Source organism: Gordionus sp. m RMFG-2023, chromosome 4 (assembly GCF_954871325.1).
Source record: "Gordionus sp. m RMFG-2023 chromosome 4, tfGorSpeb1-WG-v2, whole genome shotgun sequence".
NCBI lineage: Eukaryota > Metazoa > Nematomorpha > Gordioida > Chordodea > Parachordodidae > Gordionus > Gordionus sp. m RMFG-2023.
Window position 1 is genome coordinate 28,776,594 of NC_088778.1, and position 13,537 is coordinate 28,790,130.

Genomic DNA, 13,537 nt, shown 5'->3' on the forward strand with positions numbered 1-13,537 from the left:
TCTTATTTTAAATGTAATCTCAACTCTTGTAATTCTTGCTAAAATAATACTCTACTCTATACAGTATAATATTAAAAGAATGTTACTAACATGTATCTTTACGGTTGTAATTAATTATGAGTAAATATATTTAAAAAATATATAAATATTAGAGCAATAATTGTGCACGTTATAAGTAGAACACTAGAAAGAATATTCCTTCCTTCTTTCTTTATAATTAATTAAATATTTGTACATTTATAAACACATTTTATTTTTCAATTAATTCCTTAGTTATTTAATAAAATGAGTATTAAAAAAAAGTATATAAATAGTGTATTACAATCGAAGCAAATAATAACATCTAAAAGAATTTATATTCTACAATCCTTAAACGCGATATAATTTTTGATGACTTGAGGCAAACAATGGAGAGATGATGACGCGTCTTCGATAATATGATCGTCCCACGAATATTGGGGCATGCAAAGATGTATGTATTCTAATTTTATAGAGGAATTTGGAGGACTAAACAAATACCATCGTCTCAATCGAAGGCGGCACATGTGTTGTAAATCTTACCGGAAGCAAAAAATAATAATGAAATATAGGAATACATCAGAGTTGCAAAGATACTTTCAATAATCGATACAAGTGACCGATACTCAAAATAATCATTCATTTATTTTTGTAAGACAACGAATTTATAGGAAAAAATGATATACAAATTTCTAAAAACAGACTAGAAGAAAGTAAGCGTTGTTAATTATTTTCCAATTTCTTCTTATTTTTTCTAACTTTCGAAAATTTTGTTTGCAAAATTAAGCATTATAGAGAAGAATAAACCATATAAAAAAATAATAAATTCGGACAGATATATATAAGAGTGGGTAATAAATAATTATAATTTAAAAAGTAAAAAATTTTTTAACTCGCTATATTTTTAGGCTCCAGAGAACCATCATAAGCGGTATTACTGTCTATCAGCAAATCGGCTCTTGGGTAGTTGCACGATCGAGTTGAGAATTTTAACATGATTGGATATGCTCTTCCATAATAGTTTTGCATTATGCTTTTGAAACTAGAAAAAAAATAATAAAAGGAGATAACTATATATGGTTTTTTCTACGGCAATGTGTTATTTTTTCAACTTTAAATATTTTGAGCGCTTATTTTTTTAAATATAAAAGTCTAATTTTAACGGAAATGATGGAATACCAACCTTATGAATTTTGGAACAATTTTTTGTCATGAACTTTCGAACTTAATTAATTTATACTACTCGTTTTTCCATAATGATTCAAAGATTACCGACAAGGTTATATTTAATTCGTAAGATAGATATTCTAAGCATGCTGGAATACATATCAGTTGAAATCAGATTATTAAATTTTAAAAAACATATCCCAAAAATGATTTAAAAGTTTTAAAAAAAAATAAGCCGAAAAAAACACATTTGACGCTAACATATATATTATTAAACTTGTTTGCGCTTGTATTTGTAACTTCCGGTTCTTTTGTGTTAACATGATTTTCCAGGTAATCTCGACTGTGATCTAAAAGCGTACGCCGATCTTTGGTCCGCGTAAATCTCGCATAATCTATATCCGGTTTATGGGTAATTTCTCCAAAATAATGGTCAATGGGCAGGTCAGGATCCAAGTACCCAATTTTTATAAAGTCGAATATAACGTCGAATGTGGTTGAATTGCACCAAGTAAAAACGGGTAACATATATATTAAATAAGCGGGATTAACTAGTTTGATGGTGGATAAAAGAGTTCTAATGTATTTAAATGGGATGTTAGAGGACGATAATATGGAAGCGGCAAGGTGGTCTATTATTTGGGAACTGGAGACATAGCTGCAAGTGGACGATTCATCATATTCGAAAAATGACTTGATCGATAAAATATAGATATTTTTTTTTAATTATTCGATATTCACGATTTTGGCAAAATCATTAAAATTATACCAGCTTACATGTCTTAATAATAGTGTTGTTAAACGACTCGTTTTGAACCGATTTTTAAAAATGACTAACTCAATATTTTAGCCAGAAAAATATTGCCTAGTTAATAGATATCCAAAAATGTGTTCCTTCTACAAACAAAATCTTGAGGCTTGCCTAATATTATTCTGGAGGAAATATTGAGTTGGCCGTTTTTAAAAATGGACTCAAAACGAGCCGTTTAACAACGCTACTTAATAATGATTAACTTTGGATGGAAAAAAAAGAGTGTTGCCATTTAAATAATCATAAGATTACCGGCTTAGTAATAAAAATGTAGCAATTCAAAATATTTAGTAGTATTTTCGACAGATATTTTTGTATTACAGTAAACATATATTAGTAGTAATTTGGCTATTCTATTATTTTTGTGTATGCAAATTCATTAGGATAATGCCAAAATAATCAAAAATATACAATTTAATACATAACAGAATATTTAATGAATATGGTTGATTTTATTCAGAGACGCCCTGATATCGGGTATGGGCTCGATAACAAATTTTCAACCCTATAAAGTTAACCGAATAATTCTTCCAATGTGATTTGGCACTAAAAAAAATTATATTTCCTTCCACAAAAGCCATTAAATTTTATTTTCCGGACTGATATATAAAAAAATTTTTTTTTTAAATCGCTTTTAGGTTAATCCGTCAGATAAATAGTGTGTCCTAATTCCAAAGCTATTTAGTCAAGGGACTACATAGAAATAAGTATGAGGAATAAGACAAACCAAGACAAGTCTTATTACTTTTATAGTTCTTGTCGACTAAATATTATAATGTTCCATACCTATTTTTTAAAGATAATTTTTCAGGGAGAACATTTTTAAAAACAAAATATTATTTGTTAATTTAGAGAGAAAATTTTATACCATAATAAAATAATACGCAAATAAAAGAATTACCTAGATAATATTTTAACCCATTTTTATTGGAGATATGGAGGAATAACAGTACTTAAAGGAATTGATTTATCAGAAAAAATCTCCATTTTGCAAAAATATGAAGTTAGAACACTATAATATTCAACCGACGCTATGGCCAACTCCAAAACGACCAAGTTTCACGCTATTCTCGTTTCCCATCAATTAAAATTTTATGGAAAATCAATATGTTATATTTATGGGAAATTAAAATGGTGTGTTATCAGCCGACTTGTAATTCAGCGACACCTTTGTTCAAACATTATTTTAATTAATAAAGTTTAGTTAATCATTATTATTATTGTGTTATTGCTTTGAATTTAAAATATTATTTACAAAAATATATAAACAAATGATTTACAAAAAGGAAAAAAAAAATAACTTGAAAAATTGTAATTTTTTTTTCAAATATAGAGTACGATAGTGGAGAAAAAAAGTATATCCCTTGTTGAGTATAATCATAAATAATTTCTTCTAACTGTAGATGTAGATTAATGTCGATCAAAAAGTTTTCCAAAGAAAAATGGTAATTTGATAAAAGTATATTTATTGAAGAGTCTTTATAATGGTCTATAAGGAATAGAAAAATGTTGATAACATCCTTAGATTGAAGCCCAATAATGTTGGAAACTGGTGGTAGCAAGCACTTTATACAACTATATTAAATACAATAATAGTATGTGATTTATTTACATTTGTTAAGTCATGGAAAAGGCCTCTGCAGGTTGACCCAAAGCCTGGCCTGATTATTTTTTTTTTAATGAGATGGGAAGGGGCTTGGGATTAAATTTATAAAGATAATTGGGCCATGGTAGGCTTGAGCTTAAAAAATATGACATTGGCATAAACACAAAGACATTAAAGGCTTATATCATATTTATTTATAAAAATTTGTTTAACCCTTTCGCGCCCAGCGAGATCATTTGTCACCAAAATTTTTAATCAATTAATTTTTATATTTAAAAAACGAATAGTTGCTATTTAGACACATTAATTTACAAAACAATATTTATTCTTTCATATTTAATCATTAACCTGTCAAAATCATTATTTTATTATATCAGAATATAAGTTCAAAGTTAGGTATTTTAGGCGCCAAAATTTTTACACTTTTACATCGATTACCATTCTATATAAATATATGTAAATCAAAGGTAAATAATATTTTTATGATAGATTATTACTAGTATTTCATGTTTAGTAAAAAAAAATTAACAATAACTATTTTTTATATGATTTTTTAAAGAAAATCCAAATTGGTAACATTGGGATTTTCTTATGTAATTTTTTCCATAAATTTTTTAAAATTAAATATTGAAAATATGATATAGTAAGAATTGAATATAGGCTATTTTCCATTTAGCAAGCCACTATAATATTTGCAAAAAGTTAAGAAAGTGAAAATTTTATTTTATATTTTTTTAAAAATATTATAAATAATCTTTAGATGACCTCAACATGTATTATACCAGAGGGAGATATATCTGATGTAGATATTGAGAAGGATGATAACTTTGAAAATGCCACAGTAGTTGATCTAAATATGACTTATGATATTTTACCAGATATTGGGTTGAACTGGAAAATTATGATAATGATATTATCCCAAGTAATAGGAAAACCCTATGGCGAAATAAGGATTTATATAAATATAATACAGAATTTAAACAAGAATTTTTGCCTCTACCTGATAAGGAAATTTCGCCTTACAAATATTTTAAAAAATTTATAGACGATGATATTATTAACAATTTAGTAGAGCAAACGAATATTTATTCTTTTCAATTATCTGGCAAATCAACAAAAACAAATAGTAGTGAAATTGAAAAATTTCTCGGAATTCACCTTTATACGGGCATTGTTAAATTGCCATCAATAAGGCAATATTGGGCTATAGAGACAGTGATTCCTCAAATTTCTCAATGCATGACAAGAAACAGATTCTTGGAATTGAGAAAATAATTTCATATTAATGATAATAATAATATAATCCTTAGGGGCCAGCCTAATTACGATAAACTTTTCAAACTAATACCATTTATTAGTGCATTAAAAATGAACATGAGAAAGATTCAATTAGAGGAAAAATTATCAATTGATGAAATGATAGTCCCCTTCAAAGGGCGATGTGAATTTAAATAATATATTAGCTCAAAACCGCATAAATGGGGAATTAAAATTTTCGCTTTATGTGGATCATCTGGAAGGCTATATGATTTCGAAATATATTTAGGGAAATGCACAAATATAAAAAAACTTTGATGGGAATTAGTGGAGATATTGTTATACGACTATTAGAAACTGTTCCCCCACATAAAAATCATAAAATTTACATGGATAACCTTTTTTCTTCATATAATTTAGCAGTTGCGCTCAAAGATAATGGCTTTATCATGTCGGGACCATTAGATCTAATCGATTATTAGGATGCCATCTGGTTGATGATAAAATCTTAAAGAAAAAAGGAAGAGGGTCCCTTGATTATAAAGTGGATTCTAATAATAATATTATAATTTGCAAATGGTTTGATAACAAATCGGTTATCATGATATCATCATTTATGGGTATAAATCCCACATCACAAACGAAAAGATGGTCGGTATCTGAAAAATCTTTTATTAATGTCGAAATTCCGGCTATAATTCAAGATTATAATGTTGGTATGGGCGGAGTGGATCTCCATGATATGTTAATTGAACTATACAGAATTGACATAAAATGGAAGAGCTTTTACATGCGAATTTTCTTTCATTTATTAGATTCCTGTGTGGTGAATTCGTGATTACTCTATAGACGCCACATCAAACAGAAAGATGATAAATATATATCTCTTTTAGCGTTTAAAGCTCGGATAACTAAAGGATCAATGATGGTTGGAAAGGAAAATTATGGAAAAGAAGGTAAACATAATTTGAAGATTGAAAAAAAAGAAAGAAATTGAATAGTTTTCATCCAATCCCAGATATTAGATTCGATAAAATAGGGCATTGGCCCTCGGCGGCTAACAGACAAAGATGCAAGAATTACAAAAATGGTTATACCAGATTTGAATGTTTAAAATGTAAAATATCTTTATGTTTAAATAAAAATCGCAATTGTTATATTTCTTATCATTCAAAATAAATTGTATATTTTTTTACATATGAATATCCCAATGATGACAATTGGTAACATTTTATAATTCTATATATTTACACTTTTTAAAATAAAAAACGTTGAAAATATGTTATTTGCATCTTATTTATCTCAGTTTTAGAAGAAAAAAATTTTTTGTTCATGGGAAATATGTCGGGCGCAAAAGGGTTAAATTAAGGCTAGGCCTAAAAATTTGGGGACTGCTTAGATATAAATATTAGGACAATCTGTAAAATTATCCTATTATAAGAGTTTTCTTATAATTATATTTTTTTAATCAAATAATTTTAAAAATAATTAGTTTTCTGTCATATTTATATATTAATTTAAACTCCTTGTTCTCCTTAAGGCAAGCCATATGCAGAGGCAAACTTCCATCGTAGCCTTTTATATTTGAATCTGCTTTCCATTTTAACAACTCCTTAACACACTTCACAAAATTATATTGAGCTGCTATAAAAAGTGGAGTTGCACCATCACTAGTTTGACAGTTGATTATTCCCACTATATAATTATAAGTAACTGTAGACTAATTATTCATATTCCAACTTTTATCTGTCCGATCAACAATAATTTCTAAAATCAATTTCAAAATTTCATAATGTCCATTTTGAGCAGCAATAAATATTGCATTCCTATTATAAGAATCTTTGCACAAAACATCAGCTCCATTCTTTAATAATATATTAACAACTTCAAAACTACCTTTTTTCAAAATAATTTAAAATAATAATAAAATATACCTTTATCAACAGCTTCTAATAATGGGGTGTAATGATAACAAGATACTAGGTTAATATTAGCACCATTTTGTATTAAAAGATTAACAACTATAATATCATCACACACTACTGCAGTATATAATGGTGAACATAATTCATGATTTAATATATTAACGTCACAATTCATCTTAATTAGTAATCTTACTACATTCAAATATCTACTAGCAACAGCAAGATGAAAGGGGGTCATGCCTTCATGTGTCTGAGAATCAATCATTTTTCTATCTAATTAATTTTTAAAAAGCATGTATAAATTTTACTGTCAACAATTTTATTTTGAAATAGTAATATATAAGTTGTACTTTGTTTTAATAATAATTTAACACATTCTATATTGCCACAAGCTGAAGCCTCATGCAAAGGTAACCATCCTTGATTATTTGCAGCATCATAAACCGCTCCATCTTCAAGTAATTTTTTTAGGACAATATAATTTCCTTCCTTAGCTAGCTTGCCAACAGTAGAGCATGTATCGTCATATATTTCGGAAAATTCCATCCATCATAATATCATATATCTTTTTTATAAATTTTTAGAATTAAATAACAGCTGATATAGGAATATACGTGATACGTGATATATAGCGCTTATGCCCTCTAGTGTTGAAATGCAACAGAGCTACGCTAGGTTTTCCTCATTTCCATCTTATTGGAACAGTTAAATTTGGGTGTAAAAGTTAAAATATGAGGAGCCCTCCACACGTTTGTGGGCAAGCCGTACGTACTTGTAGGCGCAACATTCCGAAAAATATTACTTAAACCTCTATAGGCTTATATAAAAGGGAATGGGACAAAAAAAGAGCCTATACCCGATAACTACAGTGAAAGTTAATTACGTTGTGGTGGGTTAAGGACAATTTACCATTAAAAATCTTTACTATATTAAAACACTTTTTGGTAAGTAAAATAAAATATACTTATGAGAGGATTAGGATGTATGATGGTATTGGGAAAGTTTGATAATGATGAGTAGTTTTTGAAATTTATTACTCTGGTAGTATACGATAGGATTAATGGGTGATGATAATGTAACATACATTCTGAGAATGTATTATGTACTTATTGAAGGTAGCTTTTCTTGATGCGAAATAGTTTTTTAATGGATCTTTTATTGTTATTCAGTCTAATGAATTGTTTCATGTTAACATTTAGATCCATTATATCTTTTATGGTTTTATAGTACCATAATGATTTGTATTTTGTGTACTGTTTACCTTTATACGAGTACAGCCATGTTATGGCATCGTGGACTAAACTATTATCAGAGTTTCTTATTACATGGCCTAATAACTGGATCCGTCTTTTCCTAAGAGTAATATTCACTGGAGTGTGAGTAGACTTCCTCCAAAGATTCGAGTTAGAGATTACTCTTGGGTAGAAAATCCCGTGTATCGTACGCAGACAATTATTTATGAAAGATTGAAGCCGTCTGATCTCTGTTTTTTTTGCCTCCCAGATATCTCCACCGTATAATGCAATTGGAACAATCAACGAGTTGAATATTCTCAATCTAGTGAACACTGAAATTTCACTAGCTTTCCATATTTTCATATATCTGTAGAAAGCACCTCTAGCTTTCTGTATCCTCATCTTCATCTCATCTTTACAGCTACCTTTGTTATCCAAGATTACCCCTAAGTATTTTATATTCTCTACTATTTTCACTGTATTCGTTCCAACTGTAAAATCCTGGATTGAAGGCGCGTTTGGGGAGGGAAGAATAACCGTTTTGTTAAAGTTGATCCTAAGGCCAGCTCTATAGCTCACTGTCTCGATTAGATAAAGTAGATTTTTGGTCTCTTCGATACTTTTCGAAATCACTACAATATCGTCTGCATAGGATATTATCCTGTTAACGAAAAAAATTTTCTCGTTTGATCCTATGTCTACTAGATCTGCAGCTCCTAATACTTCTTTTATTATTTTATTGATGATTATGTTGAACAGGAGAGGTGAGAGGGTACAGCCCTGTTTTACTCCTTTCTTAATCCTGAAAAAGGGGGAGGTTTTATTATTTATTTTGAAACAAGCGAATAAATTCGAATAGTGATATTTCAAGATACGAATTATCTGGGTTTCAATACCACATTCTACGAGCGTTTCCCACAACGCTTCATGATTAACATTATCAAATGCTCTACTGAAATCAATAAATGTGTAAAATGACGGAATCTTATATCTATAACACTTTTGCATTATTATCTTCAGAGATAATATGGGTTCTAGTATATTTTTATTAGGCCTGTAAGCACAAATATATTTAGAAAAAAGATTGGGCGTCGAATGAACAATCTTATTCTTCATAAGTACCATAAATATCTTTGCAACACAAGATGTTAAAGCGCACGCCCGATAATCGGTGAATTTCAGGGGGTTTGCAGTTTTGGGAAAATTGCATATAAGGGACTTGTTCCATTCCGTAGGGGTGCTTCCATTTTCCCATATTTTATTGAATAGGGCTAGTAGAAAAGAAGATGTCGTTCTAGGTGCGATCTTCAGATGTTCCGCCGTAATGTTGTCAAGCCCCGGAGCTTTATTGTTTCGTAATTTCTTTATTACATTCATAATTTCCACTAAGGTGAAACCAGACTGGGGTGGAGCCATAATTATATTTACATTTGTTGCTCTAGTTACTTTACGTCCATCGAACACCGTAATATAGTAGTCGAGCCACAGCGCCATCTGTTCATCTTGATCAATTATTATTTTACCATGAAACATAATATAATCGAATAGATTGTAGTCCCGATCAATTTTAAAAAATAGCCCGATTAAGATTTCCTCAAAAAAATATTAGATTTATTTCATAGATAGCAGAGATGTTTGAACCATTATTTCCTAAATGGCCTACGGTTATTATTTTGACTAAAATCCTAATTTGGCCGTTTTTTGAATCCAAATTGGGGTTTTAACAACAATAAGTGAAATAAAAATATAATTTTGGAATGGACTATAAATTCAGCATAAGCTAATTTCAGCATCTACATGAGCGGGAGGGGTAGGAACAGTTCATCCTATTTTTTTGAGGAGGTAGGGGGTAATCTGCTTTAATGGGGGTAGAATAAATTTTTGGGGGGGTTATCTATTAAATTTTGAGATGATATAGGACAAAATTTAATGCTGTAAAAATTAATACTTTTATTATAGTATTATTATAATACAATTCATCAACCAAATCTATATATTGCAAACAATCACACACATTGTTTTCCAAATAAACTATCCTTTTAAATGTAATTTAAAAGGTTTAGATATTTCAGCAAGCTCATAATGGCATAATAATTAATTCATTGTAAATAATGGAGGTTTTAATTGAATTTATTATCTAAAAAATAAATTCTTTATATTCACAAAATATAGATAGTTGGTAGTAGAGATAGATTAATTTAAGTTATCCTTTATAAATTCTTTGAAAAGAGTATCAATTAATAAATAGGTGAAAATAATGATAATGAGACACCGCCGCCGAAGGTGTTGTGTATTTTTTAGGGGGTTAGGCAAAGGTTTTGAAGGGGGTTTGCGCATCCAGTGAAAATCCTGTCACGTAGACGCTGGCTAATCTAATATATAAAGGGGATTTACAAATGTAACTTCTGGCAAAAGTTGCATGCAAGTATAAATTTTATTTATAATCAGGATTACAGATAAACATTGAATTATATAACATGTTATTTGAAGGTATTAAATCACATAATGTAGTTCTGGCTCTAAACGGTTACAGATACTAAACTATTTGGTCACATAAAATTTAAATGTTTTTTTCTTCTTTATATATTGAGATTGACTAAATTATAAACCATGCCGTCCCTCTAGTTCAGGTTTCCTTCTGGGGTGGGATGTAGCCTAGGAAATGACACGGATCAGAGATGACCATGTATCACAAATAGTGATAAGCAACAAATGGCGACGTATCACAGAGTAGAGATATATAGATATGGGCTGAGTCCATAGACGTAACCAGAATTTTCTTAAGGGGGGGGGGGGGAATTAAAAATTTATGGAAGCTTTGCCCCCAGACCCCATTTTGAGCGGGCCTTCAGCCCTCGTTTGCCCGGCCTTCGGCCGAGTTACCTTAGTCTATATATAGTCATAAAATATTTTTACAAGATAGGAGGTTAATTTTAATAAAAAAAAAATAAGCCTGGAACAAATATGAAATATATTTTTATTAGTTTCTACGAAATATAATAAATTACTTGTATATACATTAATATAAATTACTTGTATATACATTAATATAAAAGCATGGTAATAATTTATTCCAAACAAGTATAAGAAATCAAATATAAAAAATTTATTTATAAAAAATTTATTTATAAAAAGTAAGTAGACATATAGTTGATATTCCTCTATTATATAAAATTGGTTAAATACTAGGTAAAATTCTACTTTTACAGACATATTTGACAGTCAGAGAATATATTGTAGTTAATATTTAAGCAAATTTTACTAATCAATGCTCTTGATAATAAATATAGCAACAATTTGCACTCAACGCCATCTATTTTCTCTAAATAAAAAAGGATATTAAAATTAATCTTTATATTATTCATCCCACAATGTCTTTATAAGATATTTTTTATGCCCCTATCAATATTTTATAGTTTTATGTAAAATATATAATTTGCTATATTGGTAAAAATTATTTGATTGTCATATGATAATTGATAAAATTTACGACATATAATATTCCCATTGAATATTCCACTGTTTGTATTGTGCTTTAATTTTTTTTATTTAATTTATGATTTAATTTTATTAATAGTTTTATAATTTTATTTTACTTTTATTAGGATAAATAAATTAAAATTACTCACTTTATAAAAAATTATATTTGATAAATTATAATATTTAGTAATTTTATGGATCTATTATATTAATTATAATACATTTCACTTTAGTCTTATGACTTATCTTTGGCTTATATTACATTTGTTTAAAAACATTTTTGGTTCACTTTTTTTTAAATATAAGCTTTTTTCCAAAAATGTATAAATTATGATGAATAGTTTTAGTTTAAAAAAATATCAACTTTTACATTCTTTCTTTCAAATTAATGATTAAGATATATGCATACATTTTTGGGGATCAGGGAGGGGGGTGGAGGACTAAGGGGAATATTTTTTATTAGCTTAAAATGTTATTCACAAAAAGTGATAAATTTCTAAAGGGGGGTAATTTCCCCTTTCCCCTTTCTCCCGGCTACGCCTATGGCTGAGTCATTGGACTGAGTAGATAAAATAAAAAAAATTTATTAATGTTTGCTATAATATAAATGATAAGTAGCTAATTTTATTGAGCAGGAACAATGATAAATAAAAATTATACAAATATTTACTAATATTATTTAAAATAATAAGGATAATACGAATAAAGACGAATCTTGTTCGGAGAACTAAATTGTGTGGGTATACTAATTGTAATTGGTAACCTTTAAAAAAAAGTAGGACCCTGCAGAATACATAGAGCTGGAAACCAAAATTAAAAACTCAATAGTAACATAATATTTCAAAATTTTGGTATTAGGTGTATACAATATTTAATATATCTTGTTTTGGCATATTATTGCTACTGATTTATATTGGTTTATATTGTTATTGTTTTAACTTCAAATTATTAAAAGAATAAAATAGTGATTTAAAAAAAAACATTGTTTAGATAAATTAGGAGTTATATTATAAAACCTTAAATGTAATTTTTTTTAAAAAATATTATATTGTAAAAAAAAAATATGAAGTAATATGGTTTTGGAAAGCTGAACCTAAGTATTTATTTTGATTTCATATCAAATAATAATTCAGAATTAAAATATTAATCCGTATGCAATCAAATAAAAAATAAATAAATAGCATGATTTTAAAACTTTTATTCAATGAGCAAAAAATTAGTAATATTAGATAAAGTAATATGTTTTTGAGATTCTTTAAAATGCTTGGATCGTTAGTTCACATAGTGAACAACGTTTATCAGTTTTAATATAACTCTCTTCCAAAAATATCCTTTCAGAGATTATCTAGAATGCTGAAATTGCCAGATAATTTCTAGCACTTTTTGATAATATAATATATAGTATACATATTTTGATGTATTTTTTACCATTTAAGGAGATTTTTCTCTTTGGAAATGTGGTTTCATAATTATTTATCTCAACTAAGCTATTATTATCAAAGCTAAAAAATTTTTCGACTTATATATTTTTTTTATAAAAGGTTTATTTGTTTTATTTACTCTTTAGAATTTTTTTTAGATTAAGTGGATATTATATTTTATGTCTATAATAATAATGAGTAACTTTATTTTATCAAGGAGAGAGTATTTAATAAATAAATTCAAAATAAATAAATCTTTAAATAAAATAAATTTGTAAAATATAAGGAGTAGCAGTTTTTTAATAAATTATCCTATCTGGAAAATATAAATATGAAAATAATATTAACCTAAAATATTTGAGGAATATAAAGTAAAACTTAATTTTCTTATAAATTTAAATATAGATGATTTTGTAAAAATAATAATGTCCACATTACGTACATGACATAGTGAAGACATCGGAAAAATATAATATAGATATAATACTCTATGTATCAGATAAGTAACCAAATAGCCTTACCATTAAGTTTTATAATCTGAATACTTCAAATAATATATTTTTTAATATGAATATTAAATCAACTAAATGGATATAAATCATCTCTTAGATTAAAAT

The 13,537-nt window shown here is 27.7% G+C and overlaps 1 protein-coding gene across 2 annotated transcripts; it reads right to left on the reverse strand.

Annotated features, from left to right (window-relative positions):
- Positions 1-250: 250 nt before the first annotated feature.
- Positions 251-7,378, reverse strand: LOC135928064 (alpha-latroinsectotoxin-Lt1a-like). Of its 2 annotated transcripts, none has more exons than XM_065464395.1 (8): positions 7,135-7,378; positions 6,794-7,057; positions 6,600-6,755; positions 6,383-6,554; positions 3,298-3,571; positions 1,463-1,878; positions 912-1,060; positions 251-556 (listed from the first exon to the last, which is right to left on the reverse strand). In XM_065464395.1, the coding sequence occupies exons 1-8, from the start codon at positions 7,328-7,330 to the stop codon at positions 354-356; spliced, it is 1,830 nt and encodes a 609-aa protein (XP_065320467.1). In that variant the 5' UTR covers positions 7,331-7,378; the 3' UTR covers positions 251-353. The 2 variants fall into 2 exon arrangements, with proteins under 2 accessions (XP_065320467.1, XP_065320468.1); XM_065464396.1 differs by having other exon boundaries at positions 6,794-7,091; positions 7,135-7,260.
- Positions 7,379-13,537: the final 6,159 nt, after the last annotated feature.